Source organism: Zalophus californianus, chromosome 6 (genome assembly GCF_009762305.2).
Source record: "Zalophus californianus isolate mZalCal1 chromosome 6, mZalCal1.pri.v2, whole genome shotgun sequence".
Lineage (NCBI taxonomy): Eukaryota > Metazoa > Chordata > Mammalia > Carnivora > Otariidae > Zalophus > Zalophus californianus.
In genome coordinates, this window is record NC_045600.1 from 136972386 (window position 1) to 136999121 (window position 26736).

Here is a 26736-nt window from a genome sequence, read left to right on the forward strand (position 1 = left end):
TTCAGAGTGCTTCCCAGAAATTGCGGTCCGTTTCTAATGTGGAAAGTTTGGACAGAGTCTGAATGATTATTTAATCAGTAAGAGAGCCTAAGAATCATTCAATATCATTGGATGGTTGGTACTTCTCCATGTATCCTCCAGTCTTTGGGGACGTGGGTACATGTGACCCTATGTCACACCTTCCGTCCGGAGGCAGGCTCTGAAAAGGTAGTTTGGAGTTGGCCTCTGACCATAGGCTGCTTCCAGGATTTAAGCAGACGGTTGTAGCTCTAACGACCAAGTGCCATGTTGCCTGCTGTATGTACAAAGTTGTGTTTACTCCCCAGCTACTTTCTAGATGAGGGAAAGCAGCTGAGGGAGCAGGCTGACCGTTGTGTGAATACAGGTGATGTGACAAACTCACCTGGAGCGGTTATGGCTTTTTTTCTTTTTAATTCCCTGACCTCCTTATAACATGGCCCAGATTTCAGAGCTGTAGGTATGTGGAATCTGATGGCACTCACTCGTGTATTCTTTCATCCAGCCAACATATGTTGAGCACCCGCCACATGCCAGGCATTTCTAGGTTCTAGAGACACAGGTGAATGAGCCAAAGTCCCCGCCTTCATGGAGCTCACAGCGATATCTTACACTTGGCTCGTGTGCTACTCTTCCCAGACTTGTTTCATAACAAACGATCCCATGTGATTCTCCAGTCCTCTCCCTGAGTCAGGTGGCGTTGTCTGCATGTTCACAGATGAGAAGATGAGACAGGTGCAGACAGTTGATATCACTTAAGCCAAACCAGGTCAGTAGTAACTAGGTTTCTGGTCTCCTAGTTAAGTGCTCTTTCTGTGATTCCATATTATTTTCTGGTAGAGTTCAGGATGTTACCCTTAAAAATAAGCAGTTGCTTTATCTGCTGGGTAGTTTTTATATACATTTGAAAGCATGGATTATATAAAAAGCATTTTCTAAAAGCTTTCCTTCCCAGCTTTATTCACGCTGTACTTTTTTTTTTTTAGAAAGCATTCACGCCAGTTAAAAAATAAGGATGTGGGGAATCATCCCTGTAGCTGGAATTCTCTTCCTTAAGCAAGAATAGCCTCTTGACAGGACATACTGTCAGAGATGCTAACAGCATCGAGAAACAAGGGTTTATTTTAAAAGGCAATCCATTTTTCTTTATAACCCACTATGGATTTCAGAGCTGGCTGTGACTGGATTCTGTAGCTCAGATGAGGAAATTAAAGCTCAGACTGAAGGATTTGCCCCAGATTACATGGTGCCCTTAAGACTGAACTAAGACTAGAACCCTATCACTTAATTATTCATATTTGCAACCTGTATAATATCATGGCATCTCCTCTGAGCCTAGCATTGACAGTCCCCTCACACCACTGCCCAGTGCCTCTGGAGTGATGGAAGGGCTTGAATTAGTTTGATGTTTACAGTGTTATCTGCATATAGTATAACCTGAATTTTAAAGTCTTAAGGAAACCCTTCTAACGCTTTGAGTGGCCTTTTTTTTAATCCTTTTACTTTTAGAATTTAATAAACCTCATTCCTTGTCATCTGATTAACTCTGTGGAGCAAGGAGGGAGCAGAGTAACCCTCCCCAGAAATTGTCAGGCTGTCAGGCCTTTGTGATTTTGATGTGTTTCTTCCTCCACATTCTCTCTTCCCCTGCCTTCCTGTACTGTTTCTCTGAGTGGCTCGTGTCTCTCCCCTTCGTGATGTCTGTATGCTTCATGCGTTTGTGTCCATTTTGTTTCACCTCAACACTGACCTCTTCCACCATTCATTTTCAGTTCATTGCGAGTTCTTGGGGATGTTGTCAGGAGACCTCCCATTCATAGGAGAAGGTACAGAGTTCACTAACTTGATGGACTAACTGTGTTGGCTCTGAGCTTCTACTAACAAGCATTTCATTTTGCTTGATCCATGATTAAACCATCTTTTACAATAATGTCACGTCTGCTTCAGGCAAATAAAATATAGGTATTTATTAATTGCTGATGTCCATTTGCATATGAAATGGTTTTGTGAGTCTGAAATTTTTTCCTATTCTCTTTTTATCTTTAAAGGAAACTTTTTTAGTGTTTTTTCCATCTTGTTACTTAACTGATGTTCAGATCACTTTGATAATAGGGTCTCCCCAACTCCCCCTAGAATTCAAAGACACGTCGACTGTGCCTGTCTAATGGACCCTGGGGAGTGCATTTTCTTCCCCCACCCCACCCCCCAAGAAGGGGAAAGAACCAGAAAAAATTGTGTGCTGGCACACAGGCCCTAACACATTTTCGACACATTCTAGGCCCCCTGACCACCTCCACTCCAATGTTGATGTAGTCATTTCCGAAAACAAGTAAGAGGCATCCGCTCATCTCCCAGTCTTCCAACTCCTTAATTATTTTTTGTCAGGTAACATTTTGAAGCTAACAATTAGTAATTTAGAAGCTGAAAAGTCATTTCTAGTCAAAAAAATGCCGATTTGCTTTTCAGATGCTGAGTTTTACTTTGTTCGGAAGTCGTCACTAGTGACCTTTCCTTCCGTTATTTGGGGGAGACAATTCGGAAATCCAAAAACGATGGTGGCATTATACATAGTTTCTCATATTGGGAGACATTTGTAAAGACGTATTTTCAGTTCTGAGCTGAAGCTCTTCTTGGGAAGCTGGCAGGTAGTGGTCCTCCCTACTTTGTCTTTTTCCAGATTTCAGGCACAAAATTGAGTTCAAATACAAGTACCCTCGTGAATCTCCGGTGACGAGACTCAGTTGAGTTGTTCTCCCAGCGGAACAAGTTGTTAAATGCCCTTTTCAATAGAAGTGTCTGAACCCATTAGAGATCTAGTTGGCTCTCTGTAAAGCATCCACGTGTTGACAGTGGAAGGGGACGGGTGGCTGGATGCAGTCCCAGGAAGCATATAGATAACGCTTCACAACAGGGCCACACGCCATTTCACCCTTAGTCATTTTTCTGCAGGAAGAACGTGAAGTATCATTTAAAATTCTCTATGAAGCCTTAGTTAGTAAAATTGAAACATTTCCACAAGTGTTAAACAGTAGAGAGCAGGATATTTGTTTTTTTTTTTTAAGAATCTAAAATTTTCTACATCTCAAAATGAGGCCAAAGAACCATTAAATGTCACCCCCACTAATTGAGGAAATTGAGGATGCTCTCAAAAACACTCTCGTGTGCTCTCTCTCTCTCTCTCTCTGACAAAAATCTTTAAAAAAAAAAAACGCTCTCGTAATGGGAGTTCTCCGCTAGAAGGAAGGGCAGGTCTGCTGCCGCTGAAGGACCACCTGCAGCTTCCTTCTTGGAGCCTTAGGACCTCCCTGTTATGTCCTCTTTCTCTCTCCCTGTCGCTCTCCATTCTCTTCATCCTAAATTTCACCCTGTTCTCTCACATCATTATCATTTTCTGAGAGTAAAGGGATGTTTAAATCTGTAGAGGGAGAGTATTTTTTTGAATGATAACTTGGTAATGTACATTTGGTTGCTGATTTACCATGTTGGATATTTTTAAAATTTTTATTAACAGTTTGGAGATTCAAAATGAAATTAATAACTTCAGAGAATGGACTTCTTAGTCTCGTGTGTGTTTGTAAATTATATCAAGGCTTGCTTGCTTCCCTCGCACGAGCAAATTATAAGTCCGTCTGATTTCCTGTATCAGACTGGAGATGTGTCTTAGATGCTAAATTTTCCTTTCTGCTTCTGCCCTTCTGTGCTTTGTACTATTAATTTAACCTGATTTTAAGTGTTATTACTATTTAAATTATTTTTAAATGCCATGATTTTAAAGATTTGCTTTTAGAAGGCTCTTCTTCTTCTATTTATTTATTCTTCTATTTATTCTCCCACCACCTTCCTTATGTCTTTTCCTCTGCCAGAAACCCCCCACTTACTAAAACGAAATTAAGTGTATTCAAGGTATTCAAGGGGTTTTTGGTGTCTGTACATCTTCCCATTTGCAAGATTCCAGAGAGAGCTGAGGGGGTGTTACTGTTATTCCCCCTTCTGAAAACAAAAACACATCACTTAGAATTTTAAGGCCCCAAATAGTAGCAGTGTATTTTTAAACTGGTTTTTGATTTGTCAGTCAGAAATCCTGACCTACTGATGCAGTTCCCTTTACAGTGTACCTGATATTTTGAATTGGTTATTTTTTTGGCTAGTTATATTTACATGGTATTTCCAACCCTAGATTTTCTGTCCCTCCCGCTTGAGAGTAAATATTGGTGCTGAGATAAAGTAGATGATCAAATGGAGTTTTGGTTTTTTTTTTAATCTCGTGGGGAAAATGGATGCAAACCTAAAATTAAGACACATTTCTAACTCAGTACCACAGAATTCCTTTTGAAGAAAATACTGCCTTTGTTATCATTAAAATACAAGGAAATGTGACCATTGTGACATGGCCAATCTTCATCACAAGAGCTTAGTGAGTAGCGTTTAAAGATGGGTGTGAGTGTTGATAGGATATCCTTATTAGGAAAGACTCATGAGTAGATGGACCCTTAGTGGAAACGTGTGAAGAAAATTGATGACCCAGTGAGCTTACCCCAGTGCAATTTGTCACTGTCCCTTTTAGTCAAGGGGGAGTTTAGTGTAGTTAAGGATTATCACTGTGGCCACGGAGGTCTGAGAGTGGCGTGGCGGAGCATGTGGAGAGACTGTCCCCAGTAGTGGGGATACGTCGGGAGAACACCTGAGGAGGGAGCCGTGGATGGAGTGGGCTCTTTGTTCAGAGTTGTTACCCTGTAACGAACTGACGTAGACATTTCCAGCACATTGTCTAGGTGGATATTAGTAGAGCAGTTTTAAGTTTCTGTGGTTTTTGTTCTAGCCTTTTTCTAAATTCTAAGTGTTACGTTCCTTATTTTTTGATGATCACATAAATCCATCTGTCTGTAACTATGGCTTTTCTTTTCAAACCCAATAACCCCGTCCCTGTTTCCTCTTTTCTCCCTCCATTTCTGTTTCTGCCTTTGATGTCATCCCCAGTATGAGCTGGTGTCCCTCTGGTGTACAATACTCTGCTGCCCTGAGTGCTGACTTTAATTACAGAAGGTATGGTATTTTTCCATGTCCAGCCACCAAAGGGGGAATCATACAATATGGCACCTGGGCTTTTGGCTGGGAGCTTGCTTCTGTGTGGCTAGAATGCATATGGCAGTGCGCTTTGTGACGCAGTGTTGAGTTGCCTCTGCTGTGGGCATCACTAATCCATTTGAAGGGGTACAAACTCGGAGGCGGATGGTGTACCCTGGTGCATCCTTTCTGTCTCAAGTGGCTGTAGGTTTGGTGTTTTGTGCACAGGCCTGTACCTCTGGTACGGTAGACCACTTCTCTGTTTCTGGTCTGTCCTGATTCCCAGAACCTGGGGATTCCCACAGCCTGAGGAAAACAATGACAGAAGCAAGGCAGCTAACGAGATGCACTGATTTCTATTATGTTTCCAAATCCCCCAATCTCTTTAGATTCCAAATTCACAGATTCCTCAGTGTTTTATATTCTTCTCTCAACTAAGCAGCCAGATTTAATTACTAAAACATTCTCAACGTTAAGTTTTGTGGGTAATGACAGACTGGTTTTCTCAGGCTTTACAAACAGTTTCACAATAGAAACCTAAATTTCTTCTTCACGTAGCCTGTGTCCTTATCCCTGGTACTGCAAAGGAGTTCACAGAGACACGTGGACTTACACTTAATCATGATTTCTATTGTCATATTGAAATAAGAAAAACAAAACCCATTGTTTAAATTACCCACTAGAGAAAAACAGAAGCATATGGTTTCAGTTCACAGTAAGTAATTTGTGAAATGCAAAAAGCAAATAACAGGCCCTCCGGACTGGCATACGTGAATTATTTGCAGAATTAACTGTCGTACAGCTTGAGCAGAGGTAACTGCATAGCTTCAGTATACCTTCAAGTGCGTTTCCAGCTGCTTGTAACGGAGGTCGTGGTCAGCTACAGCTCTGTTCTGCTCTCTTGCTTATTGGAAAGAAGTTCCCGCTGCAGCTGTAACAGGTGTGGATTATTCTGGCTAGCAACCCCGAGGCGGATAGATGGCTAACCGCTCTCTGTAATCTCCTGCTCACAAAAAAAAAAAATGCTTTTTCTCACTCTGCAGACCACAAAATCGTTATTCCAGGGATCCCATGCCCTTAGTTTGCCCCCTTTTTTGGTCAGTCTTAAAAGGCCTAGACTTAGCAGCTTTTCAGCATTTGTTCTTTAAGGTGGCCCATGCACCTGTCTGCGACTCACAGTTCTCGGGAAACCTGTCAGGCAGTTGTTGGACTGGCCACATGGGCACAGACGCTACTGCTCAGAAGTAACACTCAGGTCTCTGGGGTGGACACACACCTGTGAAATAGTAAAGGTCAGCTAGACTGTAGTTGAATGTAAAGTTGTTAACGGTCCACTTGAATGGACACAAGGGCAAGTCTGGGTCTCCCTGTTTGTCTTCTGAAAGTGACTTGTGCACCAGTTTTCTCTGGGCCGTTAATTCTTTGGCATTAGCTGAGTTAGACTTTGGCAAAGATCAATTACATCAGATCAAGGAAAAACACACAAATAAAAGATTGGTAAGATAATACAGATGGTATATTGAAAAAAAAAAATCTTGAGAAAATGACCTTAGATGGTCACCATTTGAATAAGTTGAATGAAGTAAGAAAATCTAAGTGCAGTATTCTTTCTCAGCATACCAACGCCTGCGGGGGGAGAGGTAGGCGGCACTCCTTTGTGCCGTGCCCTTGTCAATAGCTTTGCTAGGTGACATAGAAATAATATAGCAGCAGGGAGATATACCCGAAGCAATTTCTTATCCTCCTTTCCTTCCTGAGACTCGGAAATAGAATGAATTAACTCCTTTGCTCTGTGTTCAGTTTCAGCCTAGAAGGCTTGGCAGGAGGAGCTGGTGCCGGGAACGAGCCATCTTCGTCTCTAGGTGTAGACTCTATAAACACCAAAGAGCTCAGGCACCCTTTCAGTGGGGAAGAAAGGGGTGACTCTTTGGTGTCACTTTCAGAGGAGGATCTGGAATCAGGCCAGAGAGAACATAGGATGCTTGATCAGCAGGTAAGGCTGAAGAGGGTATATACTGCTAACTTGGAAAAATTCACTTTACTCCCCTACATGTGTCCTCACATTAGGAACAAGGAAAACAAGACTTACGTTAATATAAGGCTAGTGGCCGTGATTGCTTACCCATTATATAATGCACTCAATCTAGCACAAAGCAAGTTTTTAGCACTTAATACTAATTCAAGAATACCATCAATCTGCATTAATTTAAATATTCCGTCAAATATTTGAAGCATACGGGTTTCAGTTCACAAGTAATTTGTAACCTTTTTTAAATTAGGAAAGTACCCAGGTTATTAAATTTTTCCTTCTTATCTGAGGACTTCTTTTATCATCTCAATAGTAAAATGAGTCTTGGTGTGTTACACAACACTGTTAAATTTAAATTCCCTAATTTTTCAAAAACATATCCCTTTCTGGGGGGGGGGGGGGAAGAAAATCTTATTCTTTGTCTTCTCACATTGCCTAGGAAATGGCTATTTCTTTCTCTCCGCTTCCTGCAGCTGTCAGAATTTTTCAGAGAGCATCTGCACTCCCTCCCCTCCTGATGCTCTCTTCATGCCTGCCACAGGCGCTCCCCCTTGGAGGGCCTGGCCTTCCTCACAGCCGGTCAGGTGACTTTCCCAGTGCTCCCCTCGCAGGCCCTTCATTCCGAGGCTCACCACCGGGGATGGGTCCTCGGGGAGTTTGCCTTGAGAACTGGAATCGTAAGCTTTCTGAGCGTCGCACCCTGCTCCCGGTCTTTTATCCTCCTCTTGGACCAATGGGACTTTGGATTGATTTCTAGGAGGATTCTGTGATACACATGCAAATGAAACGTTTCTAATTAAACAGACACAAAATTAAACACCTGTCTTTGAGTAGGTGACTGGAGTTTTAGGTAGAGATAGAATGAAACATTTCTAATTAAACAAACCAACAAAAAAGTTAAACAGCCCGTTCTTTGAGTTAGGTGACTAGGGTTTTATGTATACATTTAATGTTTTGTTATACCCCACTACAGAGCAGTGATATGACCAAATAGAAATTGGACACTGGAGGATTACCTTAATAATGTATTACTTACGTGAAGGCCCAAGAGAATTTCGGCTGTATGAAAGTCAAATTGAAGGCCCAAAGGAATTTTGCCCGGTTATCCCCTCCCCCCACCCCCCCCCGGGTCTCCTGGGCCTGACAGTTTAGAAGAAGTTAAGAAAAATAACAAGAAGATGGAGAATAGGGTGCCTGGCTGGCTCAGTCAGTGGAGCATGTGACTCTTGAGATCAAGAGTTCAGGATTATGAGTTCGAGCCCCACATTGGGTGTAGAGATGATTAAAAAAAAATCTTTTAAAAAATAAACTTTTAAAAAAGAATATGGAGAATATAGTTATTGAGGCAAATGATTTAAATTTATTCAACCTAACAGTAACAGAAAAAGGGAGTGAAAAATAGAAACAGTTCTTTTTCGTGACCTGCCGATAGCATCTTTGGTTAGTAGAGAGTCTGAAGAATAAACCGCATTTCATGTGTGTAGAATCTTTTGGAAGTCTAGTGTAAGACCAGACAAAATACCAAAATTGTGGGTTTGTGAACAGAATCCTAGACTTAACAGTCAATATATCCCTTTGGATTCCGCGTAAGCCCTTGTGTGTGAGAACTTCACACCCATTTGAAGCGACTTGCCTAAGGCCTCATAACTGGCCATTAGCTGGACAGCATCAATCTCAGAATTCTTGGCTGTTAGTCTCACTGCTTTTTTTCACATTTTTGAAGTAGGGGAGTTTTAATGAGGAAATGGGAACACCTTAATTTCCTTAATATTGTTTATGTAAAACCTTTTCTGAAACTCCTATTTCTAGAATTGGACAGAGGACCCTGTCTGTTAGTAAGTGATGTCAGTTACCACTGAAGTCTTTCTAAAATGGCTTTTCTGATTTAGTCTTTCTAGATGAAGTTGCGGACATTTTCGTGCTTTCTTGTGCTTATTAACCTTCCTGGAACTGTCTGCTCACCCACACCTTTTGTCTTGTGTGCAACCTCAGAGTGGGTATTTGAGCTGATGGTATCTCTGATCTGGACAGGTTGCCTGCAGCCAGCTTCCTGCTGAAGGTCTCCGCCTTTCACTGAGGTCATTTTTTCAGACCTCACAGTTGTATTTGAAACATAGCAACTGTTTGCCTCAGACTCCATGGTTACACATGGAACAAGTTTTCAATAATCAGAAGTCTTTGGCACACTTGAGTTGAATTCATGGTGCTAACAGATTTTCATTGCTTGCCTTTGAGCACGTGCATATTTTAGCCTACTATGAAGGGAGGGGATTCATGACAAAGTTAGATAATAGTTCAAAATGGCTCTCAGAACAAAGGAGGGGGGAGCCCCTCACCGCCAGAAGAGTGCTAGTAAACACTGGTGGACTATCCTTCTAAGGGTGTTATTACAGGAGCTTCTGCAGTTGATTGCATTACGTGGCCTCAAAGCTGCTGTGAATTTTCTGAGGGAGGTAATTTACCAGGTTTCAGCCCCCCTCTTGTTCCTGTAGAAGCAGTCTAATCTTAGAAGAGGAAACGAAAGCGATTTAGGCTGCTTCCCAGATGCACAGCTGCCTTGCTCTTGATCTTAAAACACCTTTTACTTGCAGCTCTGTTTCCAACTTGTTAAAATCAGAAAATAATATTACTGATATCTACTGTATCTCTAGAAAGGGCGTTTAGATTCTCGAAGAACAAGAGCTACTGTATGTAGTTTGGTATTTCCAGTGAAGTTGTTTTGTCTGATTATGCATTCAACAGATGTTTACTAAGCATGTACTAAAGTTTAAAACATTATCAGGTATCATGAGGGATATGAAACCCACTGTACAGGATGGCTACTCGTTATTCCCATTTTACAGATAAGAAAAGTAAGGTTCATGAAAGCTAAGTAACTCCTCTGAAGGTAGACTAAATGAGTTAGACTGTTGTCAGGTAGCAGGGGCAGACTTGAATCCAGTATCTGCAGAGCCTTTGCTGTTAACCCCTCCCAGGTTCGGCCTTCTGCTCCTAGGTGGGGCCGGAAGGTACAGTTCTGTGCGTATCTAGAAATAATAAGAACATGTACTTAAAACCTGTTCTTCAGTTATTTATTTTGTTTCTTTACTTCACAGGCATGTCACAGATCTAAACAACAGGGATTCAATTATTGTACATCAGCCGTTTCTTCTCCGCTAACAAAATCCATCTCATTAATGACAATCAGCCATCCTGGGTTGGACCGTAAGTATATTACTTTTTTTTTTTTAATTAAGTGTATTTTAAACACTTTCTCTGTCATTTTTCTCATTTTAAGACCCTGTAACGTTACCTTCCCAAATTTGCCTGCCTCTTCCTTTGAATGGCTCATTTACACAGAAAAGGTGACAGCTCAGTTTTGGGAACTTACTCCTTTTGTGACCTAAAAAAATCTCTTTTGTACATTAAATGCATTATAGTCTTAGGCCTAAATCTGACACAGATTTCTTTAAACTTTTTATTTTGAAGTAATTTTGGACTTTAAAAATAGTTACAACAACAGTGCAAAGAATTACCATATGTTTGGGGACTTAGAGTTCCCAAATGTTGTTAATAACCATAACCTGGAGTCCCCCACGTGTTATATATGTTATATAAAAGTGTCATAACTTTTTATCAATCTTTCTTCCTCTATCATCATTTCTTTTAAAGTTTTTCTGAAACACTGGAGAGTAAGTTACAAACACAATGCAGTTATGTCTGAAAGATATTCTGTTCTATTACTGTAGTACAATTATCCAAATTTTATCCAGTATTTATTTCCTGAGCTCTTCAAAAACGTCAAGCTCGGGGCGCCTGGGTGGCTCAGTCATTAAGCGTCTGCCTTCGGCTCAGGTCCTGATCCCAGGGTCCTGGGATTGAGCCCAGCATCGGGCTCCCTGCTTCACGGGAAGCCTGCTTCTCCCTCTCCCACTCCCCCTGCTTGTGTTCCCTCTCTTGCTATGTCTCTCTCTGTCAAATAAATAAAAAAATCTTAAAAAAAAAAAAAAGTCAAGCTCATGAAGGAAAAAGAAACACAGATACATTTTTAGTTGGTTAAGCATGTGCCAAAAGAATTACATCTGCAAATGATGAATGGAGCTATATGCAGGTTTTGGACCCACTGGCTGGGCAAGTTAGGTAGATGTCTGGCATCCATAAGCACAGGGCCTTTGCAAATGAAAGATGCTCAGAAACATTATTTGAATTGGATGTAAATGTTTGCTGTGGAAAGTCAGCTTGTTCTTTGAGCAGGCCCACCTCTTTGTTTTAATTTTTAAAATCTTGATTATTTTTCTATGAGTAATTACAATTTGAGATCACGATGTAAAGATTTAATGCTCACCAAGGAGGTAGTGATCCATTATTTACTGAAAGACTGTGTATTCAGGGGGTTGAGGCAGAGGGAATTAAATAAACTCTATGGTGTTTCTGGTGCTTCTTCGGTGTCCCCTGATACAACTCATCTTAAAAGAGCTGGGGACAGAAGCAGCTGCCCTGCATTAGGGAGATGACTTACTGCAGGCCTCATCTTTTTAACTTCCACAGTAGAATTAAGACATGATAGATAATTCTATTAACCTTGTCCTCGTTTTCATGGTCAGTGCTGCACGTCTGGCCTGTTTGGTGTGCCTACTGATGACATGTTCTCAAAGATGCGGACGTGACCCCGGCGAATTACAACTGGAATAGCTTTCCCTGTGTTTGTTTGGGTTTTGGTTTTGTTTTGATCTGGCTTTGGGTTAGAGTTTTTGCTGGTATGGAATGAAAATCATTAGAACAAAATCGTTAATACTGGATTTGATGAGCCTGGAGTGCTAGAGCTCAGTAGCCAAAGACAGGAAAGCGCTCCTAAGTGAGACATTTCAGCACTTTGTAGCTTCCTTCCATGACTAGTAAGTGTGGTGTCATGGTGGAGAGTCTACTCCCATAGCAACGGATACCCAACACCAACAGAATGTGTCCCATGGAGGGATCTTTTTCCTACATTTTGTGACACAGTCTCTTGCCTCGTGCATGAAACACTTCATTAATTTTTCCTCCAAAAAGCAAGATGGTTTTGGTTTTGACTGTGTTTTCAGTTGCTAGCCAAACACTATAAATAATGCGGCTAACTCCCAGAAGACACTGTCCTAGAGTGGAGTTCTGGCACATGGAGCTTTTCCTCCTGTTGCTGGGAAATGTTCTGCTCCCCTCACTGAGGGGACTGAAATGAGTTAGACTGTTGTCAAGAGTAGAGCTCTAAGCAAGAGTTTAATCCTTTGGTTAAAATAGGGTATCTTTATTCTAACTTACATTGTACATTTCATGCACGTTTGAATGATTAAGTCGTAAATCGGGTAGCTAGCCCCACAATTTCCCTGAGTTAGCATACGCTGTAATTGGAGGATTAATCACCTCTAATGACACTGTTTCTCCTTAGTCCCTCCCCATATACAATTAAATTAGTTTTCCCAAGTGTGTGTTTTTATTCTACTCTAGAAACATCAATTTTTTCACAGATATAAAACTTCTGGCAGTTGAACAGAACACTAAACCTTGTGTCCCATGCGCTGTGCCTTTAAGCATCAGGATCACTGGACAGTTCTCAATTTGCTGGGGACTCCATTGCAAATCACTTAAATACTCTGCGGGATTCATCTCTGGTCATGGTCTCCCTAGCCGAAAGGATCATAATTAACATCTACAAAGTGATTTTATTTTATTTTTTTTTAAGATTTTATTTATTTGAGAGAGAGAATGAGAGAGAGCACGAGAGGGAAGAGGGTCAGAGAGAGAAGCAGACTCCCTGCTGAGCAGGGAGCCGGATGCGGGACTCGATCCCGGGACTCCAGGATCATGACCTGAGCTGAAGGCAGTCGCTTAACCAACTGAGCCACCCAGGCGCCCTACAAAGTGATTTTAAAGCTGCAAAAGCATTCAGTACACTTAAAACGTTTTAACTGTTGTTTTACTATAAGCACACATTTCGGTGGCTGTGTGACCTTGGGCTAGATAGTGAAATTTTTTGTGTCAATTACTTGATTAAACAGGGGTAATAACGTGATAAGGCTTAAATGTTCATTTACGTCAAGTCCTTAGCATATTTCCTGGCTTATAAGAAGCAGTTGTTACTGTTATGGAGTGAGTTCCTGGTGCCTAGAACAGTGCCAGAGTCTGTCTGTCTCTGACCAGAGTGTAAACATTAAACGAGAACGCCGTCCCTCATTGTCTTAGAGTACACTTGTCTAGGAACAAAGTACTTTCTAAGCTCAACCTTATTTCACTACTTCCAACTTCTACCTGTGCTGTGTCTTCTTCCTTCAAAGAAATTAGCTGCTTCTGCCACAGCCTTTCACAGCTGTTAACATTTGGGCATTTCTGAAAATGTATGTCTCCTGAGCCTGTTGTCTGGTATGTCCTGTTGGGTCATTTTCTAGAGGAGAAAAACAGAGAAACTCAACATTATTTCGAAGCGGGGATCATTTTCTCATATCCATTGATACAGAGGAAAACACTGAGTAAAGGTGGTGACTAATGGATTTCTGTGTCATTTTCTGGGGTTTGGAAAGTAGACAGGCGACAGCTTCCTCGGGAACCACAATGTGTGGAGAAGCTGCCCTCCTGTCTTGGCTGTGCTGCTGTCTTGGGGGGAACATGAATGCGTCTCGCCAGTTCATTTTTTAGGGAATGGGAATAGCACCGAAGCTGCCTGCATCATGTGGGGAAATGCTGGGAAGGCTGCCCTTAGAGAAGCTGCTCCCAGAGGTGTGTTTGGTCCCGTTTCTCCTTCTTGCATCAGAGCGGATGGAGTGGAGGCTTCCGGAGATGTGTTTGGCCCCATTTCTCCTTCTTGCATCAGAGAGCATGGAGTGAAGGCTCCCAGCTTGCCAGGAGACCTAGATGATTTCTTGATTGAACTTAATAATAAGCTTTGTTTTTGCATATACAGAATAATTCTCTTATTACAGATGATCCCTTTCCAAGAGTATATTTTAAAACATCTCATTGCTTGTACTGAGAAGATGCTTACGAATAGTAGAGAAAGTGCTTGGTTGATTGGGCCCCCGGAAGGGCCCTGACCACGTTAGTGGTGGTGATGTTAAAAGGAGAATTGTACCCGTTAGATAGATTTTTTTTTAACTCAGAGGCTTTTAATGAGAAATCGTTTTCCCTTCATTTTTCAGGGTGTGTTATCACAAAGAAGATACGTTGCATACATGTTGCGGATACGCCTTTAGATATTCATACAAATACGTTTTTCCTTATGATCCATGAAATTGTGGCAACAGGTTTTGTGTCATAAGAGAGCTCATTTTCATTTCCTGAATTTGTTTTGCATTTGGAAGTAATGTTAGAAAGCACATAAAGAGGGTACCTTAACTTGTACTCGCGGTCACTGCCCAAAAAGCCAGTGTACGTGTATTCGTGCCAGTAGCTGTCTGATCTCTGTTATTGATGTAGCCGCAGACAGTAGTCTCGGATCACTTAGTTTTTGTGCGGGGTATTACGTTGGTGTAGGGTTTTTTCATTTCATTTAGGACACTGAGCTTTCAGAAATCCTGACAGAGGGAAATTCATTTATTACTTTGTTTATTCAGGAAGCACTTGCCTTACTCTGTGCCAGGCACCAGGCCAGACAGTGGTAGGAGAGGGATGAGCTTAGAGGCCCAGTTCCTTTCCTCACCACATTCACGCAGACAAGAGAACAGGTGCACGTAATAGGAAGTGATCAGTGCCCCAAGTGAAAGAAACATTGGGCTTTTCAGGAGCATCTGACAGGGGCGGCTTACCGGGGAGAAGTAATCTCAAAGTTGAGACCAACAGGAGACTAGGAATTCGGTAGGTGAGTGAGTGCAGGCATGCCGCAAGGTGTCACAGTCCTGTTCCAGACCACCACGGTGAAGCAGATATCACAGTAAAGGAAGTCAGGTGAATTACTAGGTTTCCCAGCGCATATAAAAGTTATGTTTGCACTGTGCTATATAGTCACATGTGTAATAAAGTGTCTAAAAAAAAAAAAGCCGTGCACATACCTAAATTAAAAAATACCTTATTGCTAGGGGCGCCTGGGTGGCTCAGTTGGTTGGGCGGCTGCCTTCGGCTCGGGTCATGATCCTGGAGTCCCGGGATCGAGTCCCGCGTCGGGCTCCCTGCTCGGCGGGGAGTCTGCTTCTCCCTCTGACCCTCGCCCCCTCTCACATGCTCTTTCTCGCTCTCTGAAATAAATAAATGAATAAATAAAATCTTTAAAAAAAATACCTCATTGCTAAAAAATGCTAACCATCCCCTGAGTTTTCGGTGAGTTGTAATCTTTTTGCTGGTAGAGGGTCTCGCCTCCAGGCTGGTGGCTGCTGAAGGTTGGGGTGGCTGTGCCAATTCCTCAAAATAGGACAGCAGTGAAGTTTGCCTTATAGATTGATTTTTCCTATCATGAACGGTTTCTCTAGCATCTGGTGCTGTCTTATAGCATCTTACCCACAGTAGAACTCCTTTCAAAATTGAAGTCTGTCCTCTCAAAACCTGCTGCTGTTTTTATCAGTTAAGTTTGTGGGATATTCTAAATTCTTTGTTGTCATTCCAACAGTCTTCACAGCATCTTCACCAGGAGTAGATTCCATCTCAGAATCCAGTTTCATTGCCCATCCATAAGAAACAGCCCCTCATCTGTTAAAGTTTTGTCATGAGATTGAAACAGTTCAGCCCCATCTTCAGGCTCCACGTCTGTTCCTAGTTCTCCTGCTGTTTTCACCACATCTGCAGTGACTTCCTCCACTGACATCATGAACCCCTCAAAGTCATCCATGAGGGTTGGAATCAGCTTCTTCCAAACTCCTGTTCATGTTGATATTCTGACCTCTTCCCATCAATCACGAATGTTCTTACTGGCATCCAGAATGGTGAATCCCATCCGGAAGGTTTTCAGTTTACTCTGTCCAGATCCACCAGAGGAATTACTGTCTATGGGCAGCTATAGTCTCATGAAATCTATTTCTTAAAATAATAAGACTTAAAAGTCAAAATGACTCCCTGATCCATGGGCTGCAGAATGGATGTTGTGTTAGTTAGCAGGCATGAAAACAACATGAATCTCCTTGTCAGTCTCCGTCAGAGCTCTCAGGTAACCAGGTGTATTATCAGTGAGCAGTACTGTTTTGAAAGGTGTCTTTTTTTCGGAGCAGCGGATCTCAAGAATGGGCTTAAGATATTCAGTAAAGCATGTTGTAAGTGGATGTGCTATCAACCAGGCTTTGTTGTTCCACTGACAGAGCACAGGCACAGTAGATTTAGGATAATTTTTAAGGGCCCCAGGATTTTCAGAACGGTACATTGAGCACAGGCTTCAGCTTAAAGTCAGCGTCTGCATTAGCCCCTAACAAGACAGTCAGCCTGTCCTTTGAAGCTTTGTAGCCAGGCCCTGACCTCCCCTCTCGGGCTGTGAAAGTCCTAGGTGGCATCATCGTCTGACAGAAGGCTGTTTGCTCCACACTGAAAATCCTTTGTGTAGTGGAACCACCTTCATGAATGATCTCCGCTAGATCTTCCGGAGACCTCGCTGCTGCTTCTCCATCAGCCCTTGCTGCTTCACCTTGCGGTTTGATGTGGAGACAGCGTCTTTCCTTAAACCTCATGAACCAACTCTGCTAGCTTCAAAATTTTCTTATGCAGCTTCGTCCCCTCCTTCAGCCTTCACAGAATTGAAGAGAGTGAGGGCCTTGCTCTGGATTAAGCTTTGGCTTAAGGGAATGTTGTGGCTGGTGTGATCTCTGACCCAAACCACTAAAACTTTCTCCATATCAGCAATAAATCTGTTTGCCTTTCTTATCATTCATGTGTTCAGTGGAGTAGCACTTTGGATTTCCTTCAAGAACTTTTCCTTTGCCTTCACAACTTGGCTGTTTGACGTGAGAGGCCTACCTCTCAGCCTGCCTTAATCACTGTGCTTAATTATTTCTAGCTTTTGATTTAAAGTGAGAGACATAGGACTCTTTCTTTCTCTTGAACACTCAGAGGCTATTGCAGGGTTATTAATTGGCCTAATTTCAATATCGTGTCTAGGAATCAGGGAGGCCCGATGGGGAAGGTGGGTGATGGCTGGTCATTCTCGCTGAAGTTCACTGTCTTATATGGGAGTGGTGTGTAGCGCCCGAAAACAATTATACTAGATCACTGATCACAGATTACCATAACAAATGTCATAATAATGAAAATGTTTGAAATATTGCAAGAATTATCAAGACTGCTAATGGACACAAAGTGAGGAAATGCTGTTAGTAAAATGGCGCTGATAGGCTTGTTCAACACTGGGTCACCACAGATCTTCAATTTGTAAAAGTTGCCATATCTCCGAAGTGCAGTTAAACGAAGTGCTGTAAAATGAGGTGTGCTTGTATGTGGAAAGCAAGACTGGGGAATTTGGGTTTCTTGTCTGAGGGCAGTGGAGTGATTTAAGGTGATTAAATGGATCAATTCAGACACTTCAGAGAGACCACACTGACGTCAGTGTTGGGGAGCAGAGGTGCCAGATCAGGAGAAGGCGAGGATTCTAGAATACAGAATCAAAAGAACTGAGTGTGGCGTGACAGAGGCCTTCAAGGGTGGTGCCCAGGTTTCTGTTCGGAGTAATTCTTTAGATGTTAGGTACCACTTACCAAACAAGAGTACAAGAGGAGGAGCAGGTCTGGAGGAAAAGCGAGTCCACTTCCGTGCTTGCTCAGTTTGCGCGGCCTGTGGGCTATCCCCCCCCAGAGGGGAGCAGTCTCTTGAGCCCAAAGGACAGCTCTGGCTGAAGGGAGGACAGGTATGTGTCACCAGTCCATCCTATGCAGACTGTACTTTAGGGAGGGCAGGGGGTGAGGAGGTTTGGGGTGAGGGAGAAGAGAGCAAAACACAGAATCCTGAGAAACACCACCCCTCCAGGTGTTTTCACTCTGAAGGAAAAAACTCCAGCTATAAATTATGACCATTAGGGTGCCTGGGTGGCTCAGTTGTTAAGCGTCTGCCTTCGGCTCAGGTCATGACCCCAGGGTCCTGGGATTGAGCCCCATATTGGGCTCTCTGCTCCACGGGAAGCCTGCTTCTCCCTCTCCCACTCCCCCTGCTTGTGTTCCTGCTCTCGCTATGTCTTTCTCTGTCAAATAAATAAATAAAATCTTAAAAAAATATGGCCATTAAAAATAATGGACTTGTTTTCTTACTCTAGCAAGGGGGTGTTTGTTTTGTTGGATGAATTTTTTAAGCTATATTGGAATTCTACATATTCAGAAATAAGGATGGAAAATTAAATACGATGTTGGCCTAGAGAGCCTTTCCTGGAACCAAACAGGCTTGTGATGTGATTCTGTTCAGCCTGGTTTGAGGTGCCTTTGACTTTGTTCTGGAACAGTCTGCATGCACTAACGTCTTCTGTGAACCCACTTCTCAGCCCAGCCGCGGATGCAGCCAGCAAGGCGGGTCTCCTTCTCCGTCCGCATCTCTCCACATCTCCTTAAGTCTAAAACCCTTTTTTCTCTTGGCTCTTCTTACTCCAGTGATGAGGAGGAGGGGTTGCATAGTAAGTAAGCAACTTTGGTGTCCATGGCTGTTCTCCAGAGTCTGACCAGTGCTGAAAATGCTGTCAGCTTAACTAAGAAATTGTCTGGGGACTTTTATCCCTTGCATGCCATCATTTCTAAATCACTTGTCTTCATGCTTCGCTTTGAAAATTAACCTAGATGAAACAGTTTTGGTCTTCTGTACACCACCTGCACTGGTTGATCCAGTGGCCTGACTGCAGGGCATGGGCATGTGTTCCTGTCCCACCTTGTACCTTGTGTGTACTGAGCACTAATTTCACAGAGCTTTCTATTTGACAACATAAATTTCATTTTTCCTTGTTTTGCTTTTTTTGTCTCATGGGACATCTAGATATCCACCTTTGGTATTTAAAAGCTAATGTTAAACATTTTTCTTCTCACCTTTCAGACGTGTCTTTAAAAATACCTTTCCCTTGGGGCACCTCACTGGCTAGAGCATGTGACTCTTGTTCTCAGGGTTGTGAGTTTGAGCCCCAAGGTGGGCAAAGAGATTACTTCAGAGAAAAAAATAAATAAAAAATACCTTTCCTTTGAGGTTACACCCCTCATGTAATGTAACCTAATATAAATTAGGGGGTGGGTGTTATAGATTCATTTCCTTCCTTCCTTCCTACCTTCTTTCCTTCGGAACTTTTTCAATCCTTTTACTACGGTGTGGATTTCAGATTAATATATTCTTAATTGATAATGCCTAGTTTAAAAACTTTATAAAGTATCAGTTTTTGTAAGCTTAGAAAGGAAATGAATTCTCTCCCCTCCCCATGAAAAGATCACTGTTTTCAATTATGCAAGACTTCTAGAGTATTTCAGGATTGCTATTTTTAATGGAAAAAACATTTCTATAATAAAGGTAAATAATGAATTGTTTTCATTTCATATAACTAATATGAGTCTCAGGGAATTACAGTATTCATATAATTGAACACCCTAATTCCTACCACTTGCTGACCCTATATTTCAACAGTATTTAAGTGTCTATTTAAATATTAAAATTTTATAATTAAGCAATATTAAGTTCAGAGTGACCTCTGCATTCTTACGAGAAAGTACCGTATGTACAGTAACAGAAAGTTTAGTTAATTTCTCTTAAATGGAGGTCTTACTATAGTCAGTCCTTTTTTTCCACAATTAAAAGATGTTTGGTAAATAGGCGCACCATGAGATACTTACTTTATACCAGTTGTAATAGGGAAGTTGTGAAAATCCACTTACAGCTTTGAGTGTTCAGAAATTCTCAAGCCTGTTTCAGCTCAAAGTATTTGTGATACCCCGGGAAATAGGTCTACTTATGGCCACTAAAACAAAGGTCCCAGTGGCATTTCTTCTACCACTAATACAAAATGATTAATATAAAACGGCACTGGTTATACAGTTAACCCAGCATGATGGAATCATAAAAATATGGATGCTTGAAGAGACCTTTAAATCAAGTATCTAGCATTCCTCAAAATGTGTTCCTTAAATTCAAAAATAGCAGTAGGCATTAGGGAGGTGGAGGGGAGAGGAAGATAAAGAAAGGGTGGGTTCATGGCCATGTAAATTTAGGAAATTCCAGTTAAGCTCGTTTCAGATGCTGATGTGCACATTGTGAGTTTCCAAGGCAGTGTTCAATGAGCTGTGTTTCCCAAACTTAACTAGCTTGGTAACCACAATATGTGCCTGATTATGCACGACGCCTCACAAGACTAGTATTATGTGGAACACACTTTGAAAATATTGACCGTGTCCATCCAGTAGTTCTGACCCTGGAATGTTATAGTATATTAGGTCTGCAGGTTACTTCAGGACTTTAAGAAAAGCCTAGTTGAAATACGCTGTTGACCTGCACTAGCACCTCAGAGGCCAACTTCAGTGACAGATGTCTCCGTTTTTGTATGTGATTGTACTGTGGAAGTAACGTTGGTTATTTCATCCTCTTAGGTGCTCTGAAAACTTGATGACACTTTAGGAATCTCAGAGGCATTGGTGGATTAATCACTGTTTTCAGAACCACATCTAAGATGTCACAGCAAATGAATTAAAATTTTTTCAGCAGTGAGAAGGTTGGAAATCCTTGTAAGAGTCAAAGATTGTCCCAGTACTCAATCACATTTTTGTTCAGTTTTTAATTTATTCAGCAGAAAACTGCTGGGAGCTTATTCTTGGCCAGGCTCTTTGCTGGTTGGTATTTTTCCTCATTGTGGATTTTACGTTCACTTGTTCATATTACTAGGGTGGTAACTTCCCAGGTGATTGCTCCCGTGTACAGACAGAGTCCTGGCAGCGTGAGAGAATTTAATGCTGCTTCTACCATGCAAGGTTCCTTGGGTAGAAAAGGTTTTAAAGCCACTGATGTAAACCACACTCTTGGTTATTTGTTTAAGTAAATTAAGGCATCTGAGGTTAAACTGCTGACAGTTTCACACCTAGATCATGCAGAAACTCGGGGACAGATCCCAGATTTTCTTAACTCTGTTCATCTTTCGCAACTGGCTGTTACTACCATGCGTTGTAAGTGAAATAGAAGAACCCAAATAGGTAAAAGGAAAAACCACAGAGAGCAGTCTTTTGAAGACTTAGAATTGATTTTTAATTTTCTTAGGCATTATTCCTTCTTGTTGGCTATTTACTTAGCAAGAGCTACCATTTTGCATTTCTATTCAGAATCTAGAGCAGGTTGGACATTTAAGAGTTTTGAATGCCGGTAATGTGGTAGTGGAACATCTTCAAATCTCTATCAAATTAAAATATTACAGTAATCTCATTATAATAATATAAAATTATAAAATTATAATAATCTCATAATAATCCTTGAAACCCATCTGAAGGAAGAAGTGTGTGTCCTGTTCACATTATAACAACAGTGGTACTTGTGAACAGACTTTGCCTACTGGTATTTCTGTACCTGATCTCCTAAAAATTGGAAACCATTTATCATTGTGTGATTGAGACCTTCTCCTCTAAGTCCTAATGTAGCTCAAGCTTTATTAACATGTCGTAGATAAAAGAATGTGGTGTTCCTTCTTTTTGCTCCACTTAGTGCCCTGCTGTCTGACCTAGCCTTACTTGTAATGACCTGCTTCACTTTATGGTCTGGTTGTCATGGAAGGAGGAAGGATGCATCTGCCCTACACGTTGTCAATGTCAGCCTGGCAAGGACCTTACCATGTGCTTTATCTCCCCGTCTCACAGATGAGGAAATGAAATCCCAAGATCTCACCCAAAATTAGGGACAAGACCAAGATCTTAAAAGACAGCGCTGATGCCCTTTTCCTGTTCACTTGTCCATTTCCTTCTAGGAATGCTCACGAAATTATCAGATATACATTAGCTAGACTTTTTTGGTATGGAAACCTTTGAAAGCAAAATGAACAGCATGCGGAATACGATATTTAATTTTTGATTTTCTTCCTGTGATGTCATCTCAGAAAGATGGCCTGTGGAAACGGAGCATTGACAGGAACAGGAATTAAACCTGTTTCGTGTGTGTTTGAACATGAGGAAAAAAATGTTGTTTAGGGGTTTGCTCACTAGCTTGAATCCTGGATTAAATATTTTGTCGTGGGGAATTCGCTCCTGTTGCCGCCTGTTTGTAGTTCCAATATTGAGGGGTTTGAGTTGAATTTTTCCTTCTTCCAAACCCTTGCTTAGACAGAGAAGGCACTGCGCGCTGGCTTTCAGATGCTGTGTCTGCTCTACGTGTATCGTTGTAAACATTCTAAACATCGGCTCCGTCATCCACGCACAGTCCTTTGGTTCCAACGTTTTCTCTCCCGTTTCTGTTTTCCAGATTCACGGCCGTTCCTTGGTACCAGTGCCAACCTGACCGAGAGGTACTGCATGTTTATTTTGTTACTCCTTTCCCCAAGACAGAATGAAGGAAACCCAGAATGTCTTAGGACATTTAACTAAGTCAACGAAGAAGTGAATTCAGCTCATGGGATTCTTCCTTGAGTAATCAATTTGGAATAATGGCTACAAGTGGTTTGTAAAGAAGGCTCTGGCCTTTTCAAATAATGTCCTCAAGAGTCTTTTACTTTTGTTCTCTACACTATCGCAAGGACATGTTTGCATGTTTATTCAGGAGAAGAAACACTTGTATTTGACTCTATGAACTTTAGTACTCTGTTTAGAGGAATTGTTCATCCCTAAGCCCGACAACATTTTGTTTCTGTGTGTGTGTGTGTGTGTGTGTGTGTGTGTGTGTGTGTGTGTGTGTGTGTGTGTGTGTGTGTGTGTGTGTGTGTGTGTTACTGCTGCCTTAGCCATTTTAAGCTTTTAAAGTCCTTTTCTTCTGCCTGCACGGATATGGTACACAGTTCTGTCTGAGTAAGTTAATTGGTTCTTACTTGACACAGCAGGCAGAAGATTTGTATGTTGACTCATTGTTTATTTTTATATTCCTCTTGTCATGCTTATGGGGCTCTTGAGTATTCTAATGTGAGCATAATGGGGGTTCTGGTTGTTGCCCTGCACTTGAAGCTGCTCTCCTTTTCACAGAGGCATAAGCTGTGACTCAGTGATCCAGAACTCTCAGTATGAATGCTTCTCTTTGCATTTCTGTGATAGTTTATGTATCTTTTGTCCTCTAGAGCAGTGGTTCTCACACCATTTCCCCCTTATCATAATGACAGGCTGCTTTATTTTGTAAGCAGATCTTTATACATAAACAGACCTTAGCTATTGAAGAGGATTGTTCCCCCTCTTGAGTTGTGCCTCTGTCCTCTCTCGAGGCCCTTGAGGTAAACAACTTTTCTGCGGAAAAGTTCTTAAAATAACGATTTGTAGAACACCTAAGAAAAGTAGTATAAGTAGATTCCTTTTCTGTGTAATGGATTGTGTGTACAAGTGCCCAGCATTCTTTGAGGAAATGAACCACTGAATTTCCTAAGATCCAAACTTAGTCCATCATAGATGGACTTAGATTCTTTGTAGCCTCCCTCCTAAAGTTGTGCAAAGCTGTATGCACCAGTATTGATTGCCGAGTGTGCCAAAAGACTAGAAAAGATATGTGATTTCTGCTTTTAGGGAACTTGAATGTACATTCAGTCATAACAATTCCTGTGTCTGCAACCTTTATTAACATACCCATCATTCCATTATTGTATTTATGAGTTTCTTCTCAAGCACCTATTTGATGCAACGATGTTTCTAAATTGGGTGCTAAAAAGATTAAGAAGTTTGAGGTAAAGTAATAAATGAATAATTGACAGGTAGGCTGTGCTTCATACTAGGTCACTAAAAATCTGTTAGTAAAACATTAATGGCTGATACAAGAAAGCGTAGCCAGGTTTTGGCACCAGAGCGTGGGCATTGTGGTGTGCTCTGTTCTCAGATCTTACTTTGTGGAGTCACTCAGCAGCCTCTGTCCATCCTTGCTCTGCCTCCCATTCTCATGTGTGTATGTAAGTTGACTGTGACTTGTAGCTAAAATGTATATGGTTACAGAGAAATGTATTTTTTAATCTGTGTTTAATTTTTTAAAATTCTGTAGTCTTTTTAAAAAAAATCAATTGCCTTGTTTTTATTTAGCATAACAGAAGAGACCTATAGTTTCCTGCCACAAAGCCCCTCCAAGAAAGATTTTGAAGGGAAGAGTGGAACAAAAGTCAGTCGTACATTCAGCTACATCAAGAATAAAATGTCCAGCAGCAAGAAGAGCAGAGTAAGTACTGTTGGGGGCCTTCCCTGTGTGACCGCCTTAGTCGCTCACCCGTGGGCTCCTGTCACAGCCTGCATACACCCAAAAAGTGATGAAATAATGGGGACAAAAGGAAATAAACCCAGAAATAATCTCTGAAATAGCCTAATATTTGAAGAAAAATAACAGCAAGAAAAATGGCAACAAAAGGTGATACCACTGATTGGGTTTTTACTGTATGCTAAGAGCTTTCCATATGTTATTTTATATAATCCTTTCCACAGCTGCGTAAGGCAGATATTATCTCCCTTTTCTGGGAGTGAGCTACCCTATGTGGGTGTGTGTGCCCCCCACGTTAGTGGAACAGAGGTCCAAATCTGGACCTCTTTGGCTTCAGATCCCGTACGCTCAGGCACATGTTTTAATTGGTAAACCAACTTTAAAATGTACCTGAAGGGGGTGGCCTGGGTGGCTCAGTTGGTTAAGCGTCCAGCTCTGGATTTCGGCTCAGGTCACGATCTCGAGGTTGTGAGATGGGGCTCCGCACTCAACGTGGAGTCTGCTTGTCCCTCTCCCTCTGCTCCTCCCCCCCACTCGTTTTCTCTCTCTCTCTCTCTCTCTCAAATAAATAAATGAATAAATAAAATCTTTAAAAATAAATAAATAAAATAAAATGTACCTGAAGGATTTTATGCCAAGATCAGGGGATTTAAAATATTTATATTTGGATTTAGAGGTTAGAAAGATTGTCCCACAGAAAATTACAAGAACTTTTAAGACGAGAGTGGATTCCTAGATCTAGTTCCAATTGGATCTGCATGTTGCAGTGAATTCTCTTTAGTGAGTCAGGTCATGTTAAAGTACTTAAACATTTTTTTGTCTTTTTTTTTTCATACTCATAGCAATATTTAAAATATAAAAATAAAAGATAAAAACCACCTGTAATACCCCACATAGAGATAGCTACTCTTCTAGTTTATTTCAATGTATTTTTAAAAGCAAGGAAGACAAGGAGTTACTTTTCTTATACTGATTCCCAGTGTAAACCAAAACCAATTCAGTGTCACATCAGTCGGGAAAAAGCTTAATGCCTCCCACTTCCCCTGTACTCCATTCACCCACCCACCCACCCAGACTCCAGCAAAATAAAGAAATAACAAAAAAACAGAGTTTTTAAATGGAAATCAGCGAAGGAGCTCTTGCCAAGGAATCACTATATATATGCATGTGTATACACGTGCGTGGTATGTACATACGTAGAAGTAAGGGAATGAACAAACACTGAACTCAAGAGTATTATTTTAAAAGTGCACCCCTCGCACTCCCCCCAAACTCCCCCCCGCCCAAAATATAGCAAGCTTTTTAAGCCCTCAGTTAAGTGGGCTGGTAGAAGTAGAGCCAATGAATTTTACGAGGTTTTGTAAATAAGATCACTTTCTTTTAGCAGATGCTAGGTTCAATCCTCAGAGGAATTTTTCCACAAAACCTGCCACCGGAATTGTGTTTTCATTTTTCCTGCCCAGGTGCAGAAGGGAGGAAGGTGGGCCAATCAGGAAAAAGACAGGAAAAGATGCAAGGAGTCTAGCAAATTTTTTCTAGAATAATCATGTATACAAGTATTAACTTCAGACATAGCCTTGTTTTATCATTTAAAAAGTTCAGGTTAAATAGTGCAGAATGTTTATCAGTGTTCCACAGATTGGCGGCAAGGCTTAAAATAGAGCCTTATCTTTTTGACTTATCACTGCTGGCTTGGACACTGGTTGGCATCAACAAAAGAAAATCTCCTTGCAAAGATCAGTATAAATTAGCCAACTATTACCAAATGATTTCTGTAGATGGTCTCAGTATTCTGCCAGGTGCACCTAAAGAACTAAAGATCATCATCTTTACTTTGAGAAGTTCTGTGATCTCTTTGGACACTTTCAAATGTAGTTGTGTTTGTTGTTCTGTTTTTAAAATGTGGGGTCTTCAGTTGGAAGACCAGTAAATAAGTGGCGAGTCCCCTTTCTCTCCATCTCTGCAGTGACCACGTTAACTTTCAGGGCAGGGCAGTGAATACACCGCAGATTGCATTAATGAGGGAATACAAATAGACATAAACAAAACCATATAAGATCAAATTTAGAAACTGGAACCTGACTTTTAAAAAAGTCTCATCCCATCCTCCTTATTTTACAAACTGAAGCCCAGAGAACTGTGCTTCAGGTCACAGAACTAGATAATATTAACTAAATAACCTCTTTGTGGGCTGACTTCTAGCAATTCATATATTTCATTTCATGCTCACTCAAAATCTAGCCATTACTAAACAGTATCTTTTTAACTTTTTAAATAACTCAGAGGACTGGAGTTTGCTAGTAGGGAGTGAGAGAAAGGCAGGAGAAAAGAAGGAAATCGTTAGAGCAGAGTCTGTCATCCCTGGCAGAAACTGTTATCAGTTGACCTTTCGTGTCCGAGCATCTCCTTTG

At 41.4% G+C, this 26736-nt stretch overlaps 1 protein-coding gene across 17 annotated transcripts in view; it reads left to right on the plus strand.

The window, feature by feature from the left end:
- The window catches only part of AKAP13 (A-kinase anchoring protein 13), a 323215-nt gene that overhangs the window by 242365 nt on the left and 54114 nt on the right, over positions 1-26736 (plus strand). For 10 of the 17 annotated variants that reach the window (XM_027570071.2, XM_027570075.2, XM_027570077.2 and 7 more), the window contains 6 exons: positions 1791-1844; positions 4996-5061; positions 6883-7075; positions 10207-10315; positions 22415-22457; positions 24157-24289. In XM_027570071.2, the coding sequence (XP_027425872.1) occupies positions 1791-1844; positions 4996-5061; positions 6883-7075; positions 10207-10315; positions 22415-22457; positions 24157-24289 (598 nt within the window). The remainder of the gene's footprint in view (positions 1-1790; positions 1845-4995; positions 5062-6882; positions 7076-10206; positions 10316-22414; positions 22458-24156; positions 24290-26736) is intronic. The other 7 variants (XM_027570081.2, XM_035727954.1, XM_027570088.2 and 4 more) reach the window with 3 other exon arrangements.